Source organism: Euprymna scolopes, chromosome 32 (genome assembly GCF_053919585.1).
Source record: "Euprymna scolopes isolate OS-2025 chromosome 32, ASM5391958v1, whole genome shotgun sequence".
NCBI classification, from domain to species: Eukaryota; Metazoa; Mollusca; class Cephalopoda; order Sepiida; family Sepiolidae; genus Euprymna; species Euprymna scolopes.
In genome coordinates this window covers 51,130,913-51,153,237 of record NC_136513.1, presented here as the reverse complement: position 1 = coordinate 51,153,237, position 22,325 = coordinate 51,130,913, and the positions used below count along the sequence as shown (strand labels likewise).

The window sequence follows — 22,325 nt, the reverse complement described above, 5'->3', positions numbered from 1 at the left end:
TTGTCAACTAAGCTCCAGTCCCTGTCCCATCGCCGCAATGTTACATCCCTGTGCCAGTTTTACAAATATTTTAATGGAATGTGTTCTGATGAACGCGTTTCACTTGTGTCCCCTCGATGTACATATTCCTGGCAAACCCACTTAGCAACAAAATCACACCCCTTCACTGTTGATGTCCCTAAATGTCAGACGTACCTCTCCACCATACTACATACCGATACTCTATGGCTGACTGGGATAGCTTCCGTACATTCATATCTGATCTACCTCTCCATTCCATGTTTAAAAAGGATGTGTCCTCTATAGTATCAGACCTGACCGAATGGTTAACTGTAGGCATAGACCGATTCATACCATCCAAAAAATTCCAGCAAAACCCTAACAGCCAGCCATGGTTCTCCCCTGGATGTGCTGCTGCCATCGCGCACAGAAATCACTTTTTCCATAGCTACCAACGTAATAGATGTACTGAGACTAAAGCTGCATTCAGGACTGCCAGTAACCACTGTAAAAGAGTAATAAAAAATGCAAGAGAGCTATATGCTCAGTCCGTTAAATCCAAAGTAGCTGAGCAGCGGCTTGGTTCCCACCAGTTTTGGCAAATAACAAATAGGATCCTGAACAGAAGTGTGCGTTTTATCCCAACCATTATCAATGGACCAGAGATCATCTCATCAGCATCAGACAAAGTCAAACTATTTGCCAAGAACTTTGCAGCAAATTCTACCCTATGCGACCAAGGCCATCAACTCCCCGTATTTCCTCCTATAACACAACACACTAAGTAATATACAAATATCTGTGCATGAGGTCGCCAAGCTAATCAAGAACCCTGATTCAGTAAAGCAACTGGCCCTGACGGTATTCCAATCATAGTGTTAAAAAAGCTTCAACCAGAACTTGCCCCCATACTTACAAAACTGTTTAAACGTTGCCTTAAGGAGAAGTGCTTTCCAACACCCTGGAAAACCTCATCAGTATGCCCTGTATTTAAGAACTCAGGTGATAAGTCATCTTCCTCTCAGTACAAACCAATAAGTCCATAAATAAATCCATATTAAATAGAGAAGTAGTCAACCACCTCAGCAAAAATAACCTTCTTAGTGACACACAATATGGTTTCCGTTCTGCTAGATCTACAGCAGATGTGCTAACGGTTATATCTCATAGAATTAGCGAATCTCTCGACAAAGGCTTCCTTTCTAGGGCAATTGCTCTTAACATATCAAAGGCCTTCGATAAGGTATGGCATAAAGGCCTACTTCACAAGATTTCCGGCTACGGTATCACTGGAAATGTTTTCTCAATCATTAAATCATTTCTCTCTGATAGGCTCATAAGAGTAGTGGTTGATGGGTAGAAATCAGAGGCCCAGAGTATTAATGCTGGAGTCTCTCAGAGGTCCATACTGGGCCCAACTCTCTTCCTGATCTACATCAATGATCTCCCAAAACACATACTAAAATCTTACGTTGACATCTATGCTAACACATCAAAGGCCATAAATGACAAAGTTCTCTCTGATTCTCTCTCCTCTGATCTTGAGTGCGTGGTACAATGGGGTAAGAGGTGGCTGGTTACCTTTAATGCATCTAAAACCAAACTGCTATCTTTACATCATAAACGCCCTGATCCCCATCTGGCATCAATTGAAATGGATGGCTCTCGTCTAGGGGAGGCCCCATGTTTTTATAAGCTTCTGGGTTTGACCTTTACTCCTGATCTGAAATGGAACACGTACATCAAGTCTGTTGCCAAGGTTGCTGGGAAAATGGTGGGATCCTTCTACCACTCCAGAAGATATCTCACTAATGATGCAATTCTCCATCTATATTAAAGCCAAGTACGTCCAAGGATGGAGTACTGCTGCCACATCTGGGCAGGAGCTGCTAAAAACAGCCTAACCTGCCTTGACAGAGTACAAAATAGACTTTGTGGCTTAGTGGGGGATGCCCTTTTCTCTTCCCTGCGACCTCTCTCCCACAGAAGAGATGTTGCGAGCCTATTTTTGTTTTATCGTTATTTCCATGGCAAGTGCTCGTCTGTGCTCCAATCTCTGGTCCCCCCCCCTCGCCAATCTTTCTCGAAAAACACCAGTCTAGCTGAAACCACTGTCAATAATTTTCCCCACTCTTTATCTGTGCCTAAATCAAAACATAGATTCCATGAACAAAGCTTCTTTCTTAGAAGTGCACGCCTGTGGAACTCTGTTCCACTTGCCTGTTTCCCTCCTGACTTTAACTTGGATGTCTTCAAGTCCAACATAAACAAATTCCTAATAAACCACCCCCTTAAGTAATGACACTTTATCAAATCTCCAATACTATTATTACAATATTATCCCATTGATTACTGTACACACAATAACCCTTATCCCCGAGTGGCTTCTAGGCCTTGATAAGTGGTGACCTACATGTAAAAAAGAAAAAGTACTCTGATAGCTTCTTCCCACGAATAGCTGGATTGTGGAATTCCCTTCCTGCTACTTAATTCCCTGATATACAGAAATTCAAATGTAACATCTTGTTAAACTTTCTAAAGCATAGTCCCAATTAGAAGCCCCTTATGGCGATAAGTCTTGTTGAGGGTGAACGCGAGTAAAAAATTTAAAAAAAAATCTCGTTCTACCAAATTCGCTATCTGAAGATATTGGCTTTCTGACCAGAAATGCACCAAGCGTTGATATTGTTTTTTCTTTTCCCTTTGCAAAACTTAATCCTGTTCTGTTAAGTCAAAAACAAAAAATTATTTTACAAAACAACTAAACGAAACGCCATGAATAAATACTTGAAGATATAAATAACTTGAAGAATAAAAACGTTTCCCAATTTCTGGATTCGGCATTAAACGACCCGAAAAGGGTTGATATGCCGTAAAACAGAAACAACCAAACAAACTTAACCTTTTAATTTGAGACATTTTCTAAAATCAAAATTGGAATAAGGATTCTAGACATAGGTTAGCATCAGTATATCTTGATTTTAGTTTTTGTAAAACTGGTGTAGAACTGTTATGGAAATTTTACCTCTCCTGGGACGAGTATTTTTGTACTAGATATATACACTTAAAAAAAAAATTCTTTTACAAACAACGTTGTTCCTCCCCCTTCCTCTCTCTTTAGTACTTGTGTACTTTTTAGTAAATTATTTACACATTCTTAACACAGCCTCACCCCAGGGGTTGTATCTTTTATTTATTAATCAGATAGGTTTTGCAAAAACACAAAACAGATCAAAAAAACATAAAAAAAAAAAAACAGATAAAAAAAACATAGCAAAACAAAAAATAAAAATAAAAAAACAGATAAAAAAACATAAAAAAAGCAAAAAAAAAAACCCCCAAAAAAACACTGTACAGCTTAGTTATTCCATTTTGACCCTATTTTTCACTGACATGAGATGTTTTAATCTTTCAAAGTGGAAAGACAAAAGACTTGGGATTATTCTTATTTATAAACTATATCAAGCACACACACACACACGTAGGCAAAGGCAAACTTCAGTTCAATATAAATATATTAATGTTAATAATTATTCCAACCAAATAAAAAAGCTTCATAAGACAATAGGAAGTAGAACTTAATACAAGAAACATAAATGAAAAACCGTGAACCAAAATTTACATGTAAAATTTATTTTTCAACAAAATACCTCCAATAAATAAATAACAAAATACCTCCAATAAATAAATAACAAAATACCTCCAATAAATAAATAAATAAATACCTCCAATAAATAAATAAATACCTCCAATAAATAAATAAATAAATAAATAAATAAATACCCCCAATAAATAAATAAATAAATAAATAAATACCCCCAATAAATAAATAAATAAATACCCCCAATAAATAAATAAATAGCTCCAATAAATAAATAAATAAATACCTCCAATAAATAAATAAATACCTCCAATAAATAAATGAATACCTCCAATAAATAAATACCTCCAATGAATAAACAAATAAATAAATACCCCCAATAAATAAATAAATGAATAGCACTAATAAATAAATAAATAGCACTAATAAATAAATAAATAAATAGCACTAATGAATAAATAAATAAATAAATAGCACCAATAAATAAATAAATAATTCCAATAAATAAATAAAAATATCCTTATTCCGCAGAGTTTCAAAGAATGCAATCTTTATAGAATGTTTGTCAAGATGAATATTGACCTTGACAAACATTCTATAAAGATTATTTTGCATTCTATAACCACCATCATGCAATGCAGTTTCAGAAAATTCTAAAACCAGCAAATTTTTAGCTTTGCTATTTATACAATTTGCTAACTCGTTTCTTTACTCTGAAGAGGAGAATTTTGCATATTTTTAAAACTCTGTGGAATTTTTAACCGTCTTTAGTTATTGGAGGTATTCTGTCGAAAAATAAATATTACATGTAAATTTTGGTTTACAGTTTTCATTTATGACTATGGTGTGTTATATATATATATATATAATATATATATATATATATATATATTCAAAGATGGTGTAATAAAACTAACAAAAAAAATAAAACGGTATTTGCAACTTCTCTCCCAATTTTCAGATTTTGCAATCGTGCCCATATGCATTTTCTTTTCTTTAATGAATTGATAGTTGCTTTTTCAACTGATGAGTTAAGCGCAAAATAAATTCATGGATTGATATAATAATCAAATGAATGATTTTGCGTTGGTGCTGTCAAGAATTATGCATGTCCAACATACTTAAAGAAATAAACAGTAAGATAGTCAACATGAAATTTTGAACATAGACTTTTATTATTTATTTGTTATATGCTCTGTAATTACATTGAGCTTCATAAATTAAGGATTGGTATAAATAAAAGGTGAAATATAATTAAAGAAATATATTTCCACCTAAATATATATGTATATAATATAATACACTAGCAGGGCTATCCGACGTCTCCCAGGAACCTAATTTTTTTTGTAAATTACGTAGATGACAGAAAATAGGAGTAAAACTAAACAATTGGAGTTTCAGATGTTTTAGTTCATTTTCAGACAATAGCAACGTAAAAATAATGCCTTCAATGAGGTTTGAAACTCACAACTTCTCTAAGTAAAGCACAGTAACCAATTGAACCATTATGGTAAGTATGAAATGGGGATGCTGTTAATTACATAAATCAGACTGTCTCTCTCTACACACACACACACACACACATATATATATATATATATATATATATATATATATATAAGCCCCCCCCCCTCTTTGGGTAGAGCACTGTCATAAATACTCTCACCCACTACTTAATTGGCTGAAAAATGCGAGGCTCGCTGTTTGTTTATAAATAAGCGGTTTGAGCACTATAGATGTGGTGGACAAATGTTTGTTTAAAAAAAAAAAAGAAATATTTGGCGAGGTTATTTGCGGGCACCGCTCCCGTGGGTCGATGGGTAGAACTGCCGACTATCAATGCAATGGTTCTAGATTCAATCCTCGGCTTGGGAGAGGTGCTAGTCTAGCGACACTGATGTGTTGTGATACAACAAAACAGCACTGTATGTCGATGACTATAAATATATATATTTATATATATATATATATATATATATATATATATATTAGTGGCCTGGCAAGGTCACAGGGGAGACAATCGAAGCAGCAAAACTGAAGCTGTCTGCCAGGACACTATATATACAAATGTAGGCAAATTTAGGCATATTTTATTGGTTTATAAAGATAGGTTCTTTTTGCCAATTGTCATAAAATTGTAACCGTAGAATAGTGAATAGTTTTACAATCTTCAAAAAGCCTGTAGTCTTGTCTCATAGGACCAAAGATATGAGCATTTCAATATTCAATTTGGCTACGAGTATATATATATATATATATATATATATATATATATATATATATATATATATATACACACACCACCTTTTTTGGCAATTTTATAAGTTCCAAATCTCAGCGACTATTGATCAGAATTTAACAAATGAAGGCTCGTTGGAAAGGTAATGATCTAAATTGTGGAGTGAGCTATGTGATATTTGCCCTTAAGATCGCACATTAAGGGGATCATTTATCATCCAGAGCCTATTTTTGGCACTTTTTACAGTCATAAAATGTTTTGATAAAAGTGCAGTATCTTTCCATCCTCAAAAAATCCTTTCCAATTACCATTATTATATATTTAAGGTTTTGAAAACGAACATAACGTTTAAAATTCCAGTAAATGAGTAGTTTTCAAGACCTGAAGAAATCAAGGCCACCTTTTTTTGAGTGGGGAGGGGGTCTGTTATTTATTTTTTTTTTTTTTAGGGGTAGTGTTGTGGGCTGATAGACCAACACAAACCTATTTTAAAAAAAACTTGTTTTCTATAGAGGTTTTGGGGTGTGCAAGTATCACATTTAAATATTAAGTATTTTTCCGGGTATTAAGCAAAACTATGTGTGCTTGCATGTACAACAATGGCCACCACTTATTAGATAAAGAATTGCATGGCCTACCACCCTTATCATACTTATTTATGGAAGATTTCAATGTGATATTTGTTTTCAGCACATCTGAAAACCTAGAAAACAAGTTTTTTAAGGTAGGTTTTGTGTTGGTCTATCAGGCCACAATTACCAAATCACCCTCCACTCCCCCAAATAACAGACGGCACCACAAAAAGATGGCTATAAAGTGAGTGTTCATTTTACGTTAAATTGATATGCAAAAGTGATCCCCACTTTATAAATCTATAATTTCTTCATATCTTGGAAACTACTCGTTTCCTGGAATTTTAAACATTATTAGACAAAATACTATTAAAAAAAAAACATCGAATATATGTCAACTTATGTTACGGTAACATATAATGAGCGAATTTCTAACAGTATTTTGTCTAGTTTATTATTTATAACATCTTTTCCTGAACTTACCGTGTTAAAGAGAGTGTCGGGCGCCATTTTGAATTTTCCAATACATCGGTAAACACTGTATGCTTTTCGAGCTGAATAAACATTTTAAATTGAATAAAAACACAAAAAATGTATCCAGTTAGGTAGAAAAGTAACTTATCTTGCTTTTGATAACATTTATTCGTTATATATTTGTTTTTTTGACAACTTTTTCGAATCTATGTGTACAGTAATATACAAACCCACATTTTGTTATTGGACCAAACTAGTACCATTCAAACGAGCGACCTTTTGTGTTGCAGAATTTATTTTTCTACATAGTCACCACCATTCTCAGTGCATCTTTGTCAGGAATTCAATAATGCATCTCTGCTTCTGATGCATGTCCATGACATGAATTGCTTTCGTAGAGTCTTACACCGTCAATATCTGCAACAGAGAGATGAAACTTTCAGGTCATGGATAACAATGCAAGTCGCAATTCTCTCTAATCCATTCGAGCGGAATAAAAAAGAAAAGAAAAGGAGGCATTACTCGTTTAGTGAATAAATTCAAAAGTTTTGTTTTGTTTCATCTATCTTAACTATATTAATAACTTAACTATATTAATATCTTAACTATATTAATATCTTAACTATATTAATAACTTAACTATATTAATAACTTAACTATATTAATAACTTAACTATATTAATATCTTAACTATATTAATAACTTAACTATATTAATATCTTAACTATATTAATAACTTAACTATATTAATAACTTAACTATATTAATAACTTAACTATATTAATATCTTAACTATATTAATATCTTAACTATATTAATAACTTAGCTATATTAATATCTTAACTATATTAATATCTTAACTATATTAATATCTTAACTATATTAATAACTTAGCTATATTAATATCTTAACTATATTAATATCTTAACTATATTAATAACTTAACTATATTAACATCCAAACAGGTTGTACTTAGTAACACAACATAAGATTGTTTAATATAGTCTTATTAATTGTATTAAATGTATTTTATAAACTGTTTCTAATGAATACCAATTCTCTAACATATACTTTACATTGCATATTTATTGTTTGTAATTTTATATTTTTGTCATATTTTCTTATCTATACACTAGCAGGCTCCTCGGCATTGCCTGGTTGTCAATTATGCCTAAATATGATATTTTAATTTATGCAGATTTCATATTTATTATTTCTCTATTGATTATTATATTGTACCCAATATAATTTAAAAAAAAATGATTTGGGTGCTATCAACTAGAATTGAAACCAAAATATATAGCGCTCCAACCTTAGCTATTACAGTTTGCAATACCGTCAGTTGGATATGAAGCAGCTAAAATGAACTAATGTTAATATATAAATGTATATATATTTGCACATGCATACAAAGGAACTTTAAAGTCGATTTACACCTGTCAAGTTCTAACTTTTTTCGATTTTGACCCCTTAGCAGCTATTTTTACCGGCTGAAGGAAAAAAAAACGGTCTACAAAAAATGTAATCATATGATCTGCCTTGTGCCGCTTTGCAATCTCGTGTCTCTAAGGAGATGCAGTTAAAAAAAAATGGAGACAGACAGTCATAGTGAGTTTTATAAATAAGATATTTTTGTCGATAGTAAAATGTCTGAGGTCACTTGGATGCTGAGAATAGATATTCTTTCTTGAACCACTTCCCCATCTCTCGACTTCCTCCCTTCTCTCAGCCCCTCCCCCCCTTTTTTAGAAACTCATAGAATTATAAATTTACATGTGGATGTAAGGAAAATTATTTTGCGATTTAATTTACAAAAATGATTTTTGAAATTTTCAAACTCGCATAAGAAAGAAACAACGTTAAAATAATGTGTGGTGTAAAGTAAAGTTCATGTTTTCACATTACATGAATGGTGAGCTTAAATGAGTTTTCACCTTTTGCTGTCATATTTGGGCCGGTGCATCGGCTACTAGTCTCTCGCTCCTTGACAGGGTTCAAAAGAGAGTCGCAAATCTGATAGGCCCTAAACTGGCATCAAAACTTCAGCCTCTGTCCCATCGTCGAAACGTTGCATCCCTCTGCCTGTTCTACAAGTATTATAATGGTGAATGCTCTGAAGAACTGCAAGCACTTGTGCCCCCACGACGTGAACACCCTCGACAGACCCGACAAGCTGCAAAATCCCATCCCCACACTGTAGAGATCCCTAGATGTAAAAGATCCTTCTACTCCAGTAGTTTCTTCCCCAGAACTGCTAGACTTTGGAATTCCATTCCGGGTCACTGCTTCCCCAACTGTACTGACATGCATAAGTTCAAGTGCAACGTGAACCAACATCTCGCTGCCCTAATCCCTACATAGTACCCCAGTAGATGTTTCCCCTGATAGTAGCCCCCTACACCAAAGTGGCAATGTGCCTTGTTTGGGGTGAAAATGTAATAAAAAAAAAAAAAAAAACCTGCTTTTAGATGAGTTGAAATGTAGATGAGCTGAAAACCCTTGACTTAATTACACACACTCATCATTCGCGCTTTATTTTTGGATTTGTTTTGCTCTGATGATCATGGAGGATAGAGAGATCAGATTTGTTAGCAAGTCTGCAACATGAAAATCCATGTGCCCCCCCCCTCATACACACACAGAAAAAAACAATTAGGAGCATCTAAAATCAATGTTTCACAACAGCACAATGAGAGGAAGTGATCGTCGAATTTGAAGAAAGGACTTTTTATTGAGATGTTGGTGTTGCCTTTTCTTTGGCCGGTGGCAGTGGTTCCAGAGCCTCAAAGTGAAATGCTAAGCAGTTTTGGAATTTGGTTAAAGTACCAATGCTTTGGATTTAATTTGTAAATTTATCTTTGTGATCGTTCAGAGTGATGAATGGTCCTCTTAGCTATACAACTAGATGAGAATGAGAGTTTCAATATAAATCCAAGGTTCGCTTTCGTCTCTCGAGATGAGGAAGTAAGAAGGAAAGATGAGAAGAGAACATGTGGAAGAGAAAATTGTAAATGAAAGAGAGAGGAGGTGAAGGTAGAAGAGGGGGAGCCGGAAGAAATGGGGAGCCAATCATCATATGCAGACTAACAAAATTTTTAATTATAAAACTCTGTAGGTTTTGCTTGTTTGCTTGTTTGTATTCGTGCACAGTGGATGTCGTCACAAAACTGCAAGTCTGCAACATGAAAATCCCCTCAGAGAGAAATGAGAAGAAAGAAAGGTGGAAAAAAAAAACAGGAAAAGAAAGGAAGAGAATAGAAAGGGAAAAAGTTAAGGGAAATAGAAGAAAAGATAGAGAGAAGAATATAAAAATAGAAGATAAAGAAAAAGAGATAAAAAGGAAGAACATTTTAGAAAGAGAAGACATAAACCCCCCTCACACCCCAATATCACAAATATAAAAATAAATGAATGGTCAAAGTTATAGTCCGTTGACTTAGAGTGTTTTATGCCAAATTGATGGTTGAATATGGTTAAATGTTTGTATTAAATATTAATCCCAATCTCCAACTGTGCATATATACGGCACAATCACGGTGACACATCGGTTCTCGCCAGATCACCAAAGTTAAGCAATGTTGAGCCTGGCCAGTACCAGATGGGTGACCATTTGGGAAGGTGAGGTGCTGTATGTACCGCGAGCTAAAATATCAGGTTGAGAAACTGGTGCGGTCTATCGTTCTCTCGAGGGTAGATGGAACTCTCTTAAGCCGTGGTAAGCACCCCATTTAGGTATGGCATCACGATAAAAAAAAAATACCCTTGATAGCCCTGATGAGGCATCAAGTATTCAGCTACCGACAAGATTTCAATTACACTACAAACTTATGTATGAGTTCAATCTCGGCTGTGGCCGCAGCTATGCTGGATGATGGTGCATTGACTGGATACCATAATACTGAGTTTGCTGCACTTTATCATAGCAAAATTTCAAACAAATCAGCCCAGTATTTTCTGAGGAAAAGTGCAATGGACAGACAGACATACGGAAATATATTATAGATAACCAAGAAGAAAAAAAAGTGAATGGATGAAGGAAGGGGGGGGGGATAATGGAATGAGAAAAAGAAAAAGATAAAGAGTGAAGGATGAAAAAAGAGAAGGAAGAGAAAATGGAGAGAGTGAAAAGGTGTGTGCGTGTGTGTTAGACAGGGATGAGGCAATACAGTGCGATGGGAGGGAGCACCCACCACAAAATCGTAATCATCATAATAAACTATATTAAAAATAGCGCAAATACAAAATAAAGCAAAGAAAAAAAAAAAAAAAAGAGAAGTGCAATAGGGGGGGGGGAGTACTCTTAGAGAGAAGGACCTCCGGGATGGAACGAAGAAAAAGGTGATTGAGGATGCTAAAGAGAAAGAGAGTGAAAGGGTGATAAAAAGAAGAGTCTGAATAATATGAAGGAAAGAGAAATAAGTAGAGAAAGGAAGGGAGCAGAAGAATTGTGTTGCCAAATATATATATATATATATATATATACAGAGAGAGAGAGAGAGATATGTGTATATGTGCATATATAGGTGTCTGTGTATATATGTGTGCATGTATATACATGTATGTGTATATATAATTATATATATATAGAGAGAGATATGTGTATACGTGCATATATAGGTGTCTGTGTATATGTGTGTGTATATATAATTATATATATATAGAGAGAGATATGTGTATATATAGGTGTCTGTGTATATATGTATGCATGTATATACATGTGTGTGTATATATAATTATATATATATATAGAGAGAGAGAGAGAGAGATATGTGTATATGTGCATATATAGGTGTCTGTGTATATATGTGTGCATGTATATACATGTGTGTGTATATATATATATATAGAGAGAGAGAGAGAGAGAGAAATATGTGCATATATAGGTGTCTGTGTATATATCTGTGCATGTATATACATGTGTATATATATATATATAGAGAGAGAGAGAACAGCTGCCTTCTTCCTCTCTACTTTTCCCTCTCTTCCTCTTTCTGCCGTGTGTGTGTGTGTGTGTTTATAAAAAACACAAATATCAAAAACAAGAAATGCTAAAAAACAAACATAATAAAGCGTTAAGTGTATATTTTATGAAAAGGTATTTTGTAATTTCTTTGGCTAGCAATTACAAATTGTAAAGCAAGATTCCTCAACATGCTACCACCTCCAGCACCATACTCCATCACTTTGCCATTGTCTGTTTGTCTCTCTCTTCTATTGCTCCACCACCACCGTCAACACCACCACCACCACCATTTCATGCCTTGTCGGCTATTCCTTTATATGGGTAGGCATCGTTTTGGCAGCTGATGCCTATGTGAAATCTTCCTGCGAAACCCAGATGAACTGATTTTCCTCATTAGAACCATTTTTTTTTTAAATTTCTTTTTTCTTTTCTTTTTTTGTTTTGTTTTTACTTTAAAAAAAAAATGATTTTTCGTCTACTAGTCTACACCAGGATAATCTGAAAAATTGCATTTTTCTTCCTTATTTTTTTTTATTTTTTTACAAAATACACCAAGTTTTACAAAAGTCACCACTTATCAAGGCTAGACGGTTATTTGAGGATAAGGGTTAATGTAAGGTGGTAGTTTAGTAATCTTTAATAGGTGTAGATAGGGTAGAATTTGATTAAGAGGACGGTTCAACAAGAACTTGTTTATATTAGACTTGAAAGCTACCATGCTGTAATCAGCCAGAAAGCAGGCCAGTGGCACAGTGTTCCACAAACAGGCAGTTCTAGAAAAGAAGCTATGTTCATGGAATTTGCGTTTAAATTTAAACACAGATCGAGAGTGGGGGAAACTTTTGATAGTGGGTGTAGAGAGTCGAGTGTGTTTTGCGAAAATTTGGCAAGAGGAGACTATAGATTCGAGCTCAGACGAGCACTTGTCATGAAAATAACGATGGGAAAGAAGCTGCAGGGAAGAAAGAAGTGCATCACCTGATTTTTCGTCTACTAGAATTTGGATTATGAAAGGGGACGATTCAACAGATATATTTACATATATGAAACATTTTCTATTTATTTATGTAACTTCATTAATTAAATTATTAAACACATGTTTTACTGAATTCTTGAGATGAGAATTGATTATTCGTTTTGATTCTTCGAACTATTGTTCTCATATTTAGTATTGGGTAAATCCCTAATTGTTTTAAAAGTTGATGTCAATATATTTAGATCAGAATTGTATTGTTTTGTATGGATCAGATTAGTGAGTTGAGCTATCGAAGATTTATTTATTTTTTTATTAATCTTGTCAGTGTTATTTGTACTGGTGAAGTTTTGAGGAATTTGTGTAATGTTTATCTATTGTTCATTTTTTCTTTGTGAATATTACAAGCTCTGCCTTGTAGGATAAGTGGAGGGCACATACAGCACCTGGAAGTCCCAACTGGTCACCCATCTGGTACTGGCCAGGCTCATCGTTGTATATCATTTTGTTAAGTTTATAATTATATTTTTTGATGTAGATGGGTAAGTTTTAATTGAAATCATGACCAATATTCATTTGACCTATTGATATACTCCTTGCATGATCGTTGACCATGGTTTGATGAAAACCTTTTATTAGTGGGAGAGGTTTGAAGCAGAGGGGAGGTATTCATGTTTTTCTTGGCAAATTATTAGCGCTGGTTTGCAGTCTTTCTTCAGCATAATTAATTAACCGTTAGTTTGGGTAAATGGTGTTGCTTCATAGTTTTCCTTCTAGTCTAGTTGCATTATTCAACCTGTGACACTATGAGGTGTTTACTAGTGCCATATTAGTTGGTTATTATAATTAGTATTTTTGTACCTAAATGCACAAATTGAATGAACGCATATATGAAGAATTTTCTCTAATTAAAAAAAGAAAACATGTTTTGGTACCATGGATATGTATCCAAATTGCAAACTACAAAAAAGTGTACGGAGAAAATATTTAAGCTGATAGAACTATATGAAGTACTTCGCAATGTTTAGAACTAGAGATTTTAGCCTTAATGATGAAGAACGCTCATTAATTGATTAAATATTTAATGGTGTAAATTTTTTTTTTACTTTTCATTTCCTTTAAAATTTGATTAAATATTTAATGGTGTACACTTTCTTTTTTTTTTAATTTTCATCTCCTTTAAAATTTGATTAAATATTTAATGGTGTACACTTTCTTTTTTTTTAATTTTCATCTCCTTTAAAATTTGATTAAATATTTAATGGTGTACACTTTTTTTTTTTACTTTTCATCTCCTTTAAAATTTGATTAAATATTTAATGGTGTACACTTTCTTTTTTTTTACTTTTCATCTCCTTTAAAATTTGATTAAATATTTAATGGTGTACACTTTCTTTTTTTTTAATTTTCATCTCCTTTAAAATTTGATTAAATATTTAATGGTGTACACTTTCTTTTTTTACTTTTCTTTTCTTTTAAAAAAATTTTCATCTCCTTTAAAATTTGATTAAATATTTAATGGTGTACACTTTCTTTTTTTTTTTAATTTTCATCTCCTTTAAAATTTGATTAAATATTTAATGGTGTACACTTTTTTTTTTTACTTTTCATCTCCTTTAAAATTTGATTAAATATTTAATGGTGTACACTTTCTTTTTTTTTAATTTTCATCTCCTTTAAAATTTGATTAAATATTTAATGGTGTACACTTTCTTTTTTTTTTAATTTTCATCTCCTTTAAAATTTGATTAAATATTTAATGGTGTACACTTTCTTTTTTTTTAATTTTCATCTCCTTTAAAATTTGATTAAATATTTAATGGTGTACACTTTCTTTTTTTTTTAATTTTCATCTCCTTTAAAATTTGATTAAATATTTAATGGTGTACACTTTCTTTTTTTTTACTTTTCATCTCCTTTAAAATTTGATTAAATATTTAATGGTGTACACTTTCTTTTTTTTTACTTTTCATCTCCTTTAAAATTTGATTAAATATTTAATGGTGTACACTTTCTTTTTTTTTTTAATTTTCATCTCCTTTAAAATTTGATTAAATATTTAATGGTGTACACTTTTTTTTTTACTTTTCATCTCCTTTAAAATTTGATTAAATATTTAATGGTGTACACTTTCTTTTTTTTTAAATTTTCATCTCCTTTAAAATTTGATTAAATATTTAATGGTGTACACTTTCTTTTTTTTTAATTTTCATCTCCTTTAAAATTTGATTAAATATTTAATGGTGTACACTTTCTTTTTTTACTTTTCTTTTCTTTTAAAAAAATTTTCATCTCCTTTAAAATTTGATTAAATATTTAATGGTGTACACTTTCTTTTTTTACTTTTCTTTTCTTTTAAAATTTGATTAAATATTTAATGGTGTACACATTCCTTTTTTTTAATTTTCATCTCCTTTAAAATTTGATTAAATATTTAATGGTGTACACTTTCTTTTTTTACTTTTCTTTTCTTTTCTTTTCTTTTAAAATTTGATTAAATATTTAATGGTGTACACATTCCTTTTTTTTAATTTTCATCTCCTTTAAAATTTGATTAAATATTTAATGGTGTACACTTTCTTTTTTTACTTTTCTTTTCTTTTAAAATTTGATTCAGCATCAACTTTCCGGACAACCTGCTGCTATTTTTTATTGCTCAATTCAATTACTATTTCTTTGAATGCTCGGAAGGTGGGGTGGGGGGGATAATTTAGTATATTTTTTATTATTATGATACTACTCTCCCAGACATTACCCCTTCGTTTTGAGTGAGGAGTAATATAGTACATCTTTTGTTATGAAACCACCCTCTCAGGCATTTCGTCCACTTCTGGGAGGGTAGTATGATATGTTTGTTTGCTATGATATCATTCTCACAAGCATTATCTCTTTCTTTGGGTGGGTGGGTGCGCAGTGAAGCATATGCTTTGTTATTATTGTTCAAACCCCCTCGGTATTATCTTCTTTTGGCAGGGAGGGGGAATAGTGTATATCCTCTGTTGCTATGATACTGGTCTGCCAGGAATTACTGATGCCTTTTTTTTTTTTGAGGGATAGTGGATAATGATATCCTAGTGAAAGTATGTGATGCCTGGTTGTATATTTTTGTAATTTATCGATATTAGAAATCTGGGTGATTTTAAGTAACCTTGCTAGTTATAAATATTCTACATCACTTGTCGTCATCCATTCTTCCTATCTGATGCTATCGACTTCCTTACTAAGATGCACCAGACATTGATGTTATTGTTTTCCCTTTCCCTTTGCAAAACTCAATCATGTTCTGCAAATTAAATAACAGAAACAATTTTCCTCTACTAAACAACAAAACTAACCATCACGAATAAATATTTGAAAATATAAAGAACTTGAAGCATAAAAACGTATGCTAAAATAATTAAACCTGATAAATTACTGGATTTGGCATTAAATAACTCGAAAAGGGTTAATATGCCATAAGGCAAAGCAACTTAACCAAATACGGTGAATAAATATTTGAAAATATAAAGAACTTGAAGCATAAAATTAAAAAAAAAAAATTAACTAACCCGAAAAGAGTTGATATGCCGTGAAACAAAACAACCAAATTTAATCAGTTCTTAAGACCAATCTCCAGCTAATAAAGGAGATGATGCAATCCAAGATTTCTACTTCAACTTCATACATGGAGTTTAGATATAGCCATTAAGGCATCAACAAGAAATACCCAGCATGCGTGTTTAATAGTTGAGTTTTGGGCTGTTTTTTTTTTTTTTTTTTTTTTTTTTACGTCCAAATGCCAGCCTCATATATGTATTGTATGAAAATTTTGTTTTCATATAATCTGATGTGAATTCTGATATATATATATATATATATATATATATATAATCTGATGTGAATTCTGATATATATATATATATATATATATATATATATTAAAACTACTGTTCTTGGCTTGCATATTAGTCTCATAACGTTTTGGCCGATTTAATCTCTTTGTTCAGGTGTGTCTTGTCAAAAATGCGAATAAAATGCTAAGTAATATTTTATTATTGCAAAGGGTAAATATCTGTATGTATGTATGTTTATATGTCCAGCTAATATTAACAAGAAAACTGCTGCTCCAGATGAATAATATCTAAAATTTAGAAAAAAAAAAAATTATTTATTCTCTGGGGATCAGCTGGGCCATGTTTTGTTAGGGGAGAAGGTCTTTTTTTCTTTTTTTTTTTTTTCTTTTTTTTTTTCTGTTTTACTTCTTTGAAAGTTCTTAGAAATCAAACCCCTCCCTCCCTGGGGGCAAAACTTGATCTCTATGATATATAGATATGTGACTATTCCATTAACATTTTTTTTACCTCTCAAACACTGAGTAAAGAAGTTAAGAACATAATTTTCCTCTCCCCACTTGACCATTTTCATATGTTATAGTATACATTCATCTGGTCTGGTTGGGGCTTACACTTGATCTCTGTATGAGACGCATAGATATTCGAATATTTCATAAAAGTTCTCCTTTACATCTCAAACATCATATTAGTAAAGAAGTTGAGAACATAATTTTCTTTTTCCCCAATTGACCATTTAAATATCTTATATGGTCTACCTTTCTTTTGGTCTCTTGATCATACTGGATTCCAAGACAAGAATTCATCTAGTCTGGTGGAGTATCCAGCTTCATGTTGTTACTTGAGGTAACATCACTTGAAGAAAATATGTGGAGATCAGAGTTACCGATCTGGAGAGGATATAAAACGTGTTCTAAACTCCAACCTCAAATTAATGCAACCAATTGCATATATACAAGAGACATTTATACACAATGGAAAATGAACAATGAGAGCGTGTATGCAGGTGCACACGAACAAGCATGCATAATGTTGAAGCATCCGTTGTGTGTTTATGTGTGTGCGAGCTGACAAAATTCTGATAAGCTCATTGAATATTGTTATTAAGAAATAATTGTTCACGATAAACCATTTTGTTTGTGATGGAATCAAGTTCTCTTTTTTTTTTTTTTTTTTTTTTTTTTTTTACATGGAGGTCACCACTTATCAAGGCCCGAAGGCCACTCAGGGATAAGGGTTATTGCATGTACAGTAATCAATAAGATAGTGTTGTAGTAATCATTAGTATTGGGTGTTTTGATAGAGTGTCTTACTTAAGGGGACGGTTTGTCAGGAGTTTGTTCTTCGGAAGAGTGAATATATATATATATATATATATATATATATATATATATATATATATTAGCAGTTCAGCAACAACCCATATGTGACAACAATACCTCATGCGTGGGCGATGATGGTTTTGTAGAGGTACAGGATACTCTCAGGTGGGAGTAGTCTTCTAGCTTGATACAGGGAACCCACCTTCTTTGCAGCAGCCTCAATATATTTGCTCCAGTTCATATTTCCTGTGAATGTTAAACCGAGGCGTTTGAAGGAAGAATTCTCAGGTAGGGTGTTATTTGTCATGGATATCAGTGGTTCGAGAGACTTCTTGTAATTGTTAAAGGAGAGCAGCTTAGTTTTACTAGCATTAAATGTTACCATCCATTTGAAGACCCATTCCACTACGGCCTGGAGGTCATTTTCTAAAGATTCTGCCATTGTCTTAGATTTCTGTACATTCGTCTTTCCTTCGTGTTTGTTATAGAGCGTTGTATCATCAGCAAATATACCCATCTCGGGCACAATATTATCAGGAATGTCGTTAATGAATATCAGGAATAATAGTGATATAAGGATCGACGCTTGAAACGCTTCTGCGTTAGTGTTATGCTGCTTGGATGTACGTCCATCCACCTGAATGGTCCTATTGTTTAGTGTTACACGTAAGTTTAGCATTTCCCTCTTCATATGGGATCGGGGAGTGAACAAAAATCGAGGTAAAAAGAATGCAATCAGGTTCAATGAGCTCACTTGATTCCAGGACTAAAGTATGCAGGGCTTCTCTTTCATTCCCGGGCAATGCTGTGTGTGCTTGCTAGTTAAGAATATAAAAATTTAATCAAGGAAAGAGAGGCAGAAGACATTTGGTGTAAGGTTTCACTTCCTAAAAATAAAGGTATCCTTCCATTGCCCAGAAAATGTACAAATTTTGGCTCTGTGCCAGCATCAATGGATCTTATTTTTTTATTTTTATTTATTTTTTTTTATAAAACTTTGAATTTTTCGTTCAGGTTCCCAGCAACAAAAGTACATTTTGTGATTCCCAGAATGTTGAAAAGAAACAGAATGGATATTTTTAAGAAGCATCCACGAAAACTGCACGTTTAACGATGAAAATTCGATTTCAAACTTTAACATGAGAGATCAGCAAAAATGCCATTTCAATCTTGAGTGTGGCAGATGAATGAAAATCCTATTTTAAACTTAAGCATGACAGACTAACAAAAAAATTTTTTCAAATTTAAGTCTGACAGATCAACGAAAATATTTCAAATTTAAGTTTGACAGATCAACGAAAATAAAATTTCAAATTTAAGCTTGACAGATCAACGAAAATAATAGTCCAAATTTAAGCCTGACAGATCAACGAAAATAATATTTCAAATTTAAAGCGTGACAGATCAATGAAAATATTTCAAATTTAGACTTGACAGATCAACGAAAATAATATTGAAAATTTAAGCCTGACAGACCAGCAAAAATATTATTTGAAACATAGCTTGACACAGTAGCGGAAGAAATACTCTTTTAAAAATGAAGGTGACAGATAAACAAAAATTTTATTTCAAACTTACGTGTGACAGACCAACAGAAAAACAGATTGACAAAGCCTCTTGTAATGCTGTATAGATATATACTTAGAATAAGCAGTGTCAGTTCAGTCTTTGCATTTAGTTATTAAAATGCGATTTGAAACTGAAATGTGACAGATTGACAGATAGAGCCTCTCATAGAGATGTGTGGACGCATAAAAGTTTTTTTTATTTCTTCAAGCAGAATATCTTGATTTAGTCCCTTTGAAGTCGGATCCAAATAACAGTTTATCTGACATATCAATATTTGATTTGCACTAGGCGTTTTTTTTTTTTTAATTTTTTGTGTAACTCTTTTTCACCCCAAACAAGGTATATATTTTTTTTTTTTACAAGGGAGTCACCACTTATCAAGGCCCGTAGGCCACTCGAGGATAATGGTTAATAAGTGTACAGTACTCAGTGGGAAAATATCATAGTAATCGTTGGTAGTGGCAATTTGGTAAATTGGATTACTTAAGGGGACGGCTCATCAAGAACTTGTTTATGTTGGACTTGAAGACGACCATATTGTAGTCAACTAAAAGCAGGGAAACTATAGAAAGTTCCACAGGTGTGCAATTCTAAGAAAGAAACTTTGTTCATGGAATCTGTGTTTATATCTTTTGCCTTTCTATTTTGTTATTTATTGGAATAGGAATATCAAAATCTCTTTAATATTTTTCTGAAAAAAATATTCTGTCTGCTCCTTCGACCTTTCTCAGTTTATCGAGGGATATGTAGTGGGTTGTAGTAGGAAAAAAAGAGTACACCACATGAGATGAAGACCTGTTGATATGTGACTCGCAGGTGCATATACGAGCATCTTAACACTTAAAGAGGTCAGTAATGTGTGTGGTGTTGCGAACTTTTCCAAAACATAAGTGGGCGATGAAAATATATTACGACTTGCACGTAAGGGACCACTACTGGAGATCATGTCTACAAAAGATTATGTGGGAAGTTGAGAAGCAAAATGTTTGCTCACATTACATTTAAACTTCTACATGTTAGTACAGTAAGGAGAAACAGGAACCAGGAGGGGGGATTCCAAAGTCTGGTAGTTCAAAAGAAAAAACTATCAAAGCTTTCAAGCATCTACAGACCTCAAGAGTGAAGGGGTGAGATTTTGCTGCTTGTTTTTGATTTTTCTGAAAGAGTTAATGGAAAAACGACGATCAGAGAATGAAACTAGTCATGGCTGATGGAACGAGAGCATACTATCCCCGTAGATTAAATGAAGGGTTTCATTCAAATTCCGTACAGATTCCAGAATTTGGCACAAAAATTTCGAGTTTGATAAAAGTTCAGAAATAAACTGGAAATGCTTTTTAAAGTTGGGTTGTACTTTCGATTATTTGTTAAACGTGTTATTTCTACAGCAACTTTTCAATATTATATGGATTATTACATGTCTTGCTAACCAGCAGAGTGTTACTGCTGTTGACTTAAAGAAGAGTCTATCAGGCATATATACAGGGTGACCCCCCCCCCCAAAAAAAAAGCTAAATGGAGGCCATCTAGAACATATGCTGTAGAACAGAGAAAAAAAGGCCAAAGACCCTAGTGTTTTGATGTGATGTTTTGAATATAATAAACTAGTTATGACCAAAGTTTATTTCATTTGGACAAAACACTAAGAAACGGGGCCTAATTAGAGTTGGGGTCCGTTTTTTTTTGGGGGGGGGGGTCACCCTGTATATATGTAACGTGATGGTTTCTTTTTAATCTTGCTTAAAAAAAAACTTTTCTTTTTGTCTTTTCAGCGCATTTGCTCGGTATCCGAATGGTGTGATTGTACATTATCATTGCTGCACAGACGTGAAAGTGTGTCCCACAGATTCACGGTGATGGAGAGAAAGAGAGAGGAACATATCGTGCTCATCGTCCCGTGATCATAACACAAGAACCGTGACAACAAAACAAACTTTCTCTGCATGTTGCCGATCTCAAAAGATAAAAGAAAAGCCGATTTACTTAAAAAAAAATTTATTCAAAGAAAAATAACGAAAATATACATATATATATATAAAATTATAATATACACACATATATATATATATATATGAATGATAATGACAATAAAAAATGAAATCAAAGCTGTGAGTGAAGTCCCCACTTTTGAAATGGAGAAATATTGTTCGCGTCTCAAAGACAAAATAATAAAAATGCCAGTGTCACAAAAAAGAGTCTGATTCCTAATTTGTAAAATATAAAGAAAATAGAATCACCCGTCGCCGCTCATCATTCCGTTGACGGCTGTCCAAATACGCCAAGACTGACTATGCTGATCTTGTTATCTTTGGTTTTTATAAAATCAGATACTATTACAAGCCATTACCACGCTATTGTAGTTTTGTTTTTATTTTCTCTGTGCGTGTGTGTGTGTGTATATATATATATATATATATGTATAATTATTTCCACAGCCCAAAGAAACGTCGCAGCCAGCCAACGAACTGGAAGTCTGACTCTAGTTTCGCCCTCATTTGGGCTCATCAGTCAGACATATCCGCACCCAGGATTTGAAACTCGCGCATCCTGCATGCGAGGCAAACACTTTACCAACTGAGCAAACGCCCCGCACACAAGAAATTCTATTAACCAACACAGATCAAGCAAACCGCGACGAAATCAAGCTGTGGAATAGACCTACTTCATCTTGACAAGGGGCGTGGTCATCAAACCAGCTGACCCCCTAGCCGATGTCTCACAAGTAGGGATTTTGAACTACGAAAGGACGACGCCATCCAGCAGAACTAACCTAACGAGCCAT

The 22,325-nt window shown here is 33.2% G+C and overlaps 1 protein-coding gene across 1 annotated transcript in view; it reads left to right on the top strand.

Annotated features, from left to right (window-relative positions):
- The window catches only part of LOC145256348 (vam6/Vps39-like protein), a 248,094-nt gene extending 226,334 nt beyond the window's left edge, over positions 1-21,760 (top strand). Inside the window, exon 26 of the mRNA XM_080115165.1 lies at positions 21,316-21,760. Coding sequence (XP_079971291.1) covers positions 21,316-21,400 — 85 coding nt within the window. The 3' untranslated portion in view covers positions 21,401-21,760. The remainder of the gene's footprint in view (positions 1-21,315) is intronic.
- The last annotated feature ends 565 nt before the right edge of the window (positions 21,761-22,325 follow it).